The sequence below is a fragment of the Tachyglossus aculeatus genome, chromosome 3, assembly GCF_015852505.1.
Source record: "Tachyglossus aculeatus isolate mTacAcu1 chromosome 3, mTacAcu1.pri, whole genome shotgun sequence".
Taxonomy (NCBI): Eukaryota; Metazoa; Chordata; class Mammalia; order Monotremata; family Tachyglossidae; genus Tachyglossus; species Tachyglossus aculeatus.
Window position 1 is genome coordinate 36,750,343 of NC_052068.1, and position 9,720 is coordinate 36,760,062.

The 9,720-nt window shown below is 44.7% G+C and overlaps 1 protein-coding gene and 1 non-coding gene across 3 annotated transcripts in view; one reads left to right on the plus strand and one right to left on the minus strand.

Moving 5' to 3' along the window:
* The window catches only part of HTR7 (5-hydroxytryptamine receptor 7), a 77,575-nt gene extending 70,189 nt beyond the window's left edge, over window positions 1-7,386 (plus strand). Inside the window, exons 2-4 of one of the 2 annotated variants that reach the window (XM_038743924.1) lie at window positions 148-897; window positions 4,795-4,870; window positions 6,231-7,386. In XM_038743924.1, coding sequence (XP_038599852.1) covers window positions 148-897; window positions 4,795-4,855 — 811 coding nt within the window. In that variant the 3' untranslated portion in view covers window positions 4,856-4,870; window positions 6,231-7,386. The remainder of the gene's footprint in view (window positions 1-147; window positions 898-4,794; window positions 4,871-6,230) is intronic. The other variant, XM_038743925.1, reaches the window with a different exon arrangement.
* A 71-nt stretch (window positions 7,387-7,457) lies between these two features.
* Window positions 7,458-7,597, minus strand: LOC119926231. The gene has a single exon (XR_005450123.1). It is a non-coding gene; the product is annotated as a small nucleolar RNA SNORA7 (small nucleolar RNA).
* Window positions 7,598-9,720: the final 2,123 nt, after the last annotated feature.

Consider the following 9,720-nt stretch of genomic DNA (forward strand, 5'->3'; position numbering starts at 1 on the left):
GGAGAGAGAGCCCGCTTAGCCAAACTGATTTGCCGAGAATCAGAATTAGAGGATTTCGTTGGGAGATCCCGGCCTTCTCGTCTGGGTCCACATTCCCTTCAACGTCCTATCAGTCCTCACTCTTACCCTCTTTTCTATGTGCCATAGGTACCTTGGGATCACCAGACCTCTGACCTATCCTGTGAGGCAGAACGGACAGTGTATGGCCAGGATGATTCTGTGCGTGTGGCTACTCTCCGCCTCCCTCACCCTCCCACCGCTCTTCGGCTGGGCCCAAAACGTGAACGACGATAAAGTCTGCTTAATCAGCCAAGACTTCGGCTACACCATTTACTCCACTGCCGTGGCCTTCTACATCCCACTGTCAGTGATGCTTTTCATGTACTACCGAATCTACAAGGCCGCCAAGCGCAGCGCGGCCAAGCACCACTTTGTCGGCTTCCCGCGAGCCGACGAGCCCGGCGGCGAGATCGCTGCCAATGGCCGCCTGCAGGGCCGCCAGGAGTCCGAAGAATGCATACACTTCTCTAGGCTCATTAAGCACGAGAGGAAGAACATTTCCATCTTCAAAAAGGAGCAGAAAGCGGCCACCACCTTGGGGATTATCGTGGGGGCCTTCACCGTCTGCTGGCTGCCGTTTTTCATGCTGTCCACGGCCAGGCCCTTCATCTGCGGTACGGCGTGCAGCTGCATCCCCTTGTGGGTGGAGAGAACGTGCCTCTGGCTGGGATACGCCAACTCCCTCATTAACCCTTTTATATACGCCTTCTTCAACCGGGACCTGAGGACCACGTACCGAAACCTGCTCCAGTGCCGCTACAAAAACATCAACCGGAAGCTCTCGGCCGCGGGGATGCACGAGGCGCTCAGGCTAGCCGAGAGGCCGGAACTTGTGCTGTAAGGTCTCTTATCACTTCTGACTTGGCTTTTCCTCCCGAGGGCTCCTTGAATGATCCCACTTCATGAAAAATACTGAAAACAGAACCCCAATCTTAGTCTAACACCACCCCTGCAATTTTTAGAGACACAATCAGACTAGGAAAATTGGAACGAGAAGGGGGACAGTTCACTGATTGATTACAATTGAGCTAACTGATCCCAGAAGGGAAAGAGGAATATATATATTTTTAATAAGGGTAACTGATTTTCATTACCACAGCAGGGACTCAGTAAATACTACTGGTTTCCACCCCTCTTCACTCCACAGAAACTGCCTTCTCTAAATTCACCAGTGACCTCCTTCCTGACAAATCCAACAGTCTCTACTCCATCCTAGTCCTTCTAGACCTCACAGCTGTCTCTGACACTGTGAACCAACATTATCTAATCTTAACTTCACTGACACTGTCCTCTCCTGGTTCTCCTATCTCTCTGGCCTCTCATTCTCAGTCTCTTTTTCACATTCCTCCCCTGCTTTCCATCCTCTCACTGTGGATTCAGTTATGGATCCTCTTCTATTCTCCATCTACATCCACTTGCTTGGAGAAGTCATTCACTCCCATGGCTTCAACACATACTCTACAGAGATGGTTCCCAAATATACCTCCTCTCCAGCCCTGACCTCTCTTTCTCTCCAGTATCACATTTCATCCTGTCTTCAGAATCTCTATTTGGATGTCCCACTGCCACTTCAAACTTAACAACTCCAAAACAGATCTTTCCACCCAAACCCTGTGGTCCCCCAGACATCAAAGGTAGCTGAACACCCTCCCTGTCTCACAAGCCTGTAGCCTTGGCATTATCTTCAACTCATCTCTCTCATTTAACCCACAGAGTCATCCCGTCACCAACTCCTGTTGATTCTACCTTCACAAAATCTTTAAAGTCCACCCTTTCCTCTCCATCCAAACTGCTACCACATTGATTCAAGCACTTATCCAGTCCTGCCTTGACTACGTCAGCTACCTAGCTGACATTCCTGCTTTTTGTTAATCCTGTCAAAGCTCTACTAAAATCACATCTCTTCTAAGAGGCCTTCTCCAGCTCATCAATCAGTGGTACTTATTGAGCGCTTACTGTGCACAGAGCACTCTATTAAATGCTTGGGAGAGTATGCTACACAGTTGGTATGCACATTCCCTGCCCCAAAATGAGTTTACAGTCTAGGAGGAGACTAATCGCTCATTTCATCTACTTGCTCTCCCTTCTGTGGCTATACGGCACTTTTGTGCACATTTGAAATTTATTTTAAAATGTCTCTCTCCTCCCCTCTGTAAGCTCCTGTGGGCAGAGAGCGTGTCTACTAACACTATTGTATTAAAATCTCCCTAGTGCTTAGCACAGTGCTTTGCACAAAGTAAGCATTCAATATATACCATTGATTGAACAATGCTGAATGAATGAAACTGACTTTTGCCCATCTGTATGCAGGACAGGGAGAGAACGGGTAAATGGTTTTACCCCCTAAACCTAATTCTAACAAATGATTTCAACACTGCCTCACAAGATGCCCAAAGTAATGGCCCCCTCTCTATATTAATCCTCCATGACAGTTCAGCTACCTTTGTTGCTGGGGACCACTCCTTTCTCCAGGAACCACTGTCTAGTAGTGGTTTTACTGTGATACAGTCCTCTTTTGGTGCTCCGTCTACCTTTCTGATCACTTTTGTTGGCTCCTCTTTTATTTCTCACCTCCTTACTGTGGCTTTCGCTCAGAGCTCTTCTGTTTGTCTCACTTTTCACTGCCTCCGGGAGCTGATCCACTCCCTTGGCTTTAGCCAACACTTTCCTGCAGATGACTGAGAAGTAGCGTGGTCTAGTTGAAAGAGCTCGAGCCTGGGAGTCAGAAAACCTGGGTTCTAATGCTGGCTCTGCCATGTACCTGCTGTGTGACCTTGGGCAAGTCACTTAATTCCTCTGGGCCTCGGTTACCTCATATGTAAAATGGAAATTAGGAGTGTGAGCCTCACGTGGGACAGGGACTGTCCAACCTGAGTGCTTAACCAGTGCTTGGTACATAGTAAGTGCCTAACAAGTACCATCATAATAATAATTATTATTATTACTACTAAACACTGGGGTAGAGATACAAGGTAATTGGGTGGACACAATCCCTGTCCCACATAGGAATCAAAGTCCCCATTTTACAGATGAGGTAACTGAGGCACAGAGAGGTGAAGCAACTTGTCCAAGGTCACACAGCAGATTAGTGGCATAATGGGGATTAGAATCCAAGTCCTTCTGATTCCCCTGTCTGGGCTCTACTAGGTCACACTATGCTGTTCTCTGCCCACAACGAGCTAATCTCTCCCACATTCCGTGACTCTGAAATTAGTAGTCATGATATTCATTGAGAGCCTTCAGAGCACAGGGATTGTTCCAAAGCACATGGAAGACACACAAGGCACATTTCCTGCCCGCAACCTTGAGTTTTCCCTGATTGACTCACTCTCTTTCAATGCTCACATTCAATCCGTTGCTAAATCCTGTTCATTTTTCTTCCACAGTATTTCTGGATCCATTCCCTTCCTCCCTATCCAAATGGTCACTACCTTGTTCTAGGCACTTGTCATATCCTGAGTCATTTGCACTCAAAATCCACCCATAGCAGTTTTATATACACCCATAGCAGTGTATATATTAATTTACATATTATATTATTAAAGCAACTTACTTGTTCAATTATCCATCAATGGTATTTATTGAGCACTTAATAATAATTCTATCAATCAATGGTATTTATTGAGTACATAATACTAATAATAATTGTGGTATTTGTTAAGCTCTTTCTATATGCTAAACACTGTACCAAGCACTAAGGTAGATACAAGATGATCTCGTCCCACATGGGGCTTACTGTCTAAGTAGGAAGGAGAACAGGTATCAAATCTCCATTTTGCAGATGAAGGAAATGAGACACAGAGAAGTTAAGTGAGAAGCAGCGTGGGTCAGTGGAAAGAACACGGGCTTTGGAATCAGAGGTCATGGGTTCAAATCCTGGCTTCTCCAATTGTCAGCTGTGTGACTTTGGGCAAGTCACTTAACTTCTATGTGCCTCAGTTACCTCATCTGTCAAATGGGGACTATGACTGTGAGCCCCCCGTGGGACAACCTGATCACCTTGTAACCTCCCCAGCGCTTAGAACAGTGCTTTGCACATAGTAAGTGCTTAATAAGTGCCATCATCATTATTATTATTACTTGCCAAAGGTCCCACAGCAGACAAGTGGCAGATCTGGATTAGAACCCAGATCCTCCTAGATCCTGACTTCCAGGCCTTATTCTTTCCATTAGGCTATGCTTCACTTTCTGTGTGCAGAGCACGGTACTAATCCCTTCAGAGAGTTCAATACAGCAGATTTCATAAACCCGTTCCCTGCCCACAACAAGTTCACAGCCTAAAGAGGGAGACAGTAATTAATGTAAACAAATAAACACGTAAATAAATCTCTCTCTCCAGCCTCGTTTTCCTCTTCTCCAAAAATTATTTCTGTGGCTATCTTTCCATTAGATTGCAAGCTTTTCAAGGACAGGTATCATATCCTCTTTCTCTAGTATACTCTCCCCAGCATTTGGTCCAATGCTCAACAAAAACTATTAACTCATAGTCCTCTCACCCATGGTTTTACCCAAATCCTTCTTAGATCTACTGCAGATCTAGTGATCTTAGTTCTACCTACACAACTTCCTGGTGCAACAGATTCCATGTACCTACTACCCCTGGTATGAAGGAACTCTTCCTTTCCCTCTTCAGTTTTCTAATACTGGATCTCCAAGATGGGGCTTTTGTTGTACTTGTCATTGGTGACCTGACCTACTGTCCTATTTCTGTGGCTTTCCCTCTTGCCTTTCTAGCACAAAGACAATTTTATTTGATGCCCCAAAATACTTGTCCAACATCTCTAGGATTTTCTGAAGCCCAGGACACCCTGTGAGTTTATCCACTGGTTTTTTTTTTTTTATAAGACTTTAGCAGCTGTTTTCCAGAAGCAACTGAAAATATAAGTTAATCAATCAAGGATACATATTGCATGCTTACTCTGTGCAGAACACTGAACAAAACATTTGGGAGAGTTCAATACAACAGAGTTGGTGGTCACATTCTCTGCCTACCAAAAATATGTTTGCCTTATCTGAATTCTCCATAGGGTCTTTTATTAAGACACCTAACACTTAGGGCATTGGGTAGAGGGAGGGTTGGTTGCCTGAGTACTGAGGGTGTTCTGAGAAATAACATAGCCTATTGAGAAGCAGTGTAGCCTAGTGGAAAGAGCCTTGGGTCCTTACCCTATCTCTGCCACTAGCCTATTATGTGATCTTGGATAAGACAGTTAACTTCTCTGTGATTCATTTGTCTCATCTATTAAATGGGGATTCAATATCTGTTCTCCCTCCCCGTTAGACTATGAGCTCCATGAAGGAAATGGACTGTGTTCCACCTGATTAAACTGTATCTACTCCAGGGCTTAGTACCATGATTGGCACATATTAAGTGCTTAACAAATGCCATTTTCGTCATCATCAGATGAGCTGTCTCAGGTTTCCAAGAGAGTGAAGGAGCTCCTCATGGGCCTATGGCACCTGTGTGCCTTTGGCTCTCTTGAACTGCAAACTCAGTGGTTTGACTTCTGCAGAACATAACCATGAAGAGCACATTCACTCCAAGGAGAAGCAGGGCATCCACCATGCCCAGGCTTCAGCGTCACTGGTCCTTTCTCAGTGAAATCCAGTGTCATCCTCTTCTCCCTGTGCCGAACTGAGACAGTGAGGACCTATCTGGGCAGAAAGCCACCGAGTTGAGTCCTGTAGTATCCCCAACTGCCCGCTCGCCTCAGGTAGTGGAGAAACATTGGGCTGGACTTTGGCTTTCTCTTGCAAGAGGGTCAGTGTGATTCTGTTTGGTAACTTTTCCGGGGGAAATTATTTTTGCTACAGCTGTGTCACAAAAGTGGGTTTCCAAATGGGATAGGCTGGGGCACAGTCTATATGGGGAGAGTTTGGCATTTAAGGAAAAGGAAAACCCTTTTGAAGAAAAAAAACTCACAAGCCATTGGAAATTTCCAATTCAATTGATCTGGCTGCCTTTTCTCATTCATTCAGTCATATTTTTTGAGCACTTATTGTGTGCAAATCACTGTACTAACCGCTTAGGAGAGTAAAATATAACAATAAACAGACACATTCCCTGCCAACAACGAGTTTTCTATCAAATGTCATGCCACAGCTGCCATGCGAGGGCTTGAAATATTTCACTATGCCCCATTTACTCATTTTCCTGTCTCTCTTTCCAGACAAAACTCTGACTCCTCAAGGAAAAAAAGTCATGACTCATGAGCCAAATCAGAATGATGCCTTCCACAGCAGACAAGGCAATACAGAGGAGGGACAAGAACAAAGACCCAGGCGCAGAAGATGTTTCTGGGCTGGAGGCACTGCCACTGCTGTCTCTGGAAGGGACTGGTCAAAAGCTGCCTGACTTGGTGTGACCCAGTCCATGCTATGGGAAGGATAACAGCGAGGGATTCTGTCTCTTATTTTGCAAAGGACCAACGCTATTGTAAATGAATGAAAAGAATTTTCTCCTGAAGAAGGCCAGACCATTTCAGCCATAAGCACATTAACACTCATACAACCAAATCTTGGACTGGAGAAACACCATTTAAACTTTTCCATCCTTCTAAATCCAGAAGGGGGAAGAAAAATCCTGTCTTTTGTGCCCCTGACCCCCTCCCACTTGTGAATCCAGACATTATTATCCAGAGAGCATCTGTGAGTCAGAAAAAAAATTGTGCTGTTTTGGAGAATGATATTTCTCTAGTAAATGGTGGTAAAATGTACACTTAAATTTGTGTTAAAAATCCTGTCTGTCAAAGTGAAGTCAGTAGTCAGCATTGCAAAATGATGGTCCCAGGGCAGGGCCCAGGGCAAACCTGTCTTTACCCAGAGTTCCTTTATCTTTCAGAGAAAAAGATATTCTCGCTGACCCACTCTCCATGTTTTAGGTAGTGGGGATGGATTTTACAGCAGAGCAAACCGGAAAATATGCTAGTTGTCCAACTTCTTCCAAAAGATGTGGGGAATTTCAGGGGACTCTGGAAACCTTGGACTGCAAAGAGCCATTGAAATACACTGATTTACCACAGGACTATTTGGGACAGAGGGTATGAGCATTTGAGGCGGGCGGTACCTACTAAGCCACACAACAATCAGAAGCAGTGGAGGGGAGACTTAGGCCCATTCTCAATGGTTCAGGGAAGGGAGTCTGGGTGTCTTCCTCTTTCATTTTCAATTGTCTTGTCTTATGCCATCGAGTCGTCTCTGACCCATAGCGACTCCATGGACACATCTCTTCCAGGACCCTCCACCTGCATCTGCAATTGTTTCTGGTAGTGTATCCATAGAGTTTTCTTGGTAAAAATACAGAAGTGGTTAACCATTGCCTTCTTATATGCAGTAAACTTGAGTCTCTGCCCTCGACTCTCTCCCATGCCACTGATGCTCAGCACAGGTGAGTCTTAACTTGTAGCAGATTGCCTTCCACTCACTAGCCACTGGCCAAGCTAGGAATGGAATGGATATGACCCTCTGCTTGACTCTCCCTCCCATAAATGAGACTAGTAGGGTACTGGAAACTCTCCAGGTGTGATCCTGAGAGGAGAGAGGAGCATTTTCAGTTGAAGTAGCTCCAAATCAGGCTTTTGGTTGCATTTCCATGGATTGGGAGTTCCCGGCCCCAAACCGCGTTCTGTGAAATAGCACCTGAAGTGCGAGTTTAGCATCCTGAAAATGTCCTGCGGGTGAAGTCAGCACGCATGTGCTCCAGAAGGGAGTGGATGGTGGAGGAGGCCCCTTCCCCCAAAAGCTGGCCCCCAAGATGTGGTCCCCAGCATAATTCTGGGAGCTGTAAAGGGAAAGGACCCTCTAATGGGGGGACTCATGAGCCAACCTAAGAGACCCAACTTGCACTTCATTTCACTGCTGGAGAATGTAGGATGGCCTAGTGGAAAGAACCTAGGCCCGGGAATCAGAGGACCTGGATTCTGATCCTGATCCTGCCACTTGTCTGCTGTGAGACCTTGGGCAAGTCACTTATTTGTGCCTCATTTACCTCATCTGTAAAATAAGAATTAAGACAGTGAGCTTTATGCGGGACAGGGACTGTGTCCAACCCGATTATCTTGTATCTATCCCAGTCCTTAGTATAGTGCCTGGCACCTAGTAAGTGCTTAACAAATACCACAGTTATTATTAGGAGGTGAATATATAACAATTAATCAATTGTGTTTATTGAACACTTACTGTGCGTAGAGCCCTGGAATAACTTGGGAGAGTACAATACAAAAGACTTAGTAGACAAGTCCCCTGCCCACAAAGAGCTTACAGTCTAGAAGAGCTTACAATCAGTGACTTTTGTTTCTTTATTAACAGGAAGTAATAGTGGGAGAGGGTTCCTATATATTAATTGCTCATTGTGAAGGGTAAGGATCAAATCTCTTGGTCCTGTGAGGTATTGTTCTGGTAAATTACAAGGAGGTATGTAATTGTAGGGGGACAACACATTATTGCCCCTTTAGCGCTTCAGTGATAGGAAATCTGCATTGGAAATCCAGGCTTGCACTTGTCATTCAGTGAGACCAGTCACACTGGGTGAACCAGAAGATAATTGTGCAAGAGGAGATATTCATTTAATTGTATTTATTGAGTACTTACTGTGTGCAGAGCCCTGTACTAAGCACTTGTATTTTCTTGAGGACCTAGAGGACACTCCAACAGTCTATAATCTAGGGAAACAGCATGGCTTCCTGGAAGAAGTGCTAATGGTATTTGTTAAGCCTATACTATGTGCCAAGCATACTAAGCACAGGGGTAGATACAGAACATGCAGATTGAGCAGCACAGTGCTCTGCACACAGTAAGTGCTCAATAAATACGATTGAACGAATGAATTGAACACAGTCCCTGCCTCACACGGGGCTCACATTCTAAATAGGAAGAACAGGCATTTAATCTATTTTACAGATGAGGAACTGAGGCAGAAAAGTTAAGTGATTTAATAATAATAATAATGATGGTATTTGTTAAGTGCTTACTATGTGCAAAGCACTGTTCTAAGCACTGGAGCCCAAGATCACACAGCAGGCAACTGCAAAGTCGGGATTAGAACTCAGATCCTCTGAGTCCCAGGGCCATGCCCTTTCCACTAGGCAATGCTGGAAAGAGAACAGGAATGGGAGTCAAGGGTTTGGCTTCTCACAGGCTTGTCTGCTCTGTGACGTTGGGCAAGACCCTAACTGCTCTGTGTCTCAGTTTAGTCATCTGCAAATGGGAATTAAATACCATAGGCTGTAAAATCCATGGGGACAGGAACTGGGTCTGAACTGATTGTACTGTATCTATTCCAGCACTTAGCACGTAGTAACGCTAACAAAATACCACAATCGTTATGGTCCCTTTTTTGGAAGCTTGAGTTCTTACTGGCTTAAATTCTTTCAACTTTATTTTTATTAGACCAATTTTTTTTTAAAAAACACCATTGTCCTAGGAGCAGTAATTCAACCTAAGGCAAGGGGGATTTAAGGGGAAAGAAATGAAGTAGAAGCAGAACTGATAGATGTTATTTTCTTTCTAAGGTAAAGGTGATGTGAATATACATGGGACAGGGTCATGCCCTTCTTCTGTCGAAAGAGCAGTCAAGCTTTTAACTTCAGATTTCACATTTCCACGCGTTTTATTCAGAACAAAGTATTTGCTCTAGTATGTGAACAGGGACTTAAATGTTTT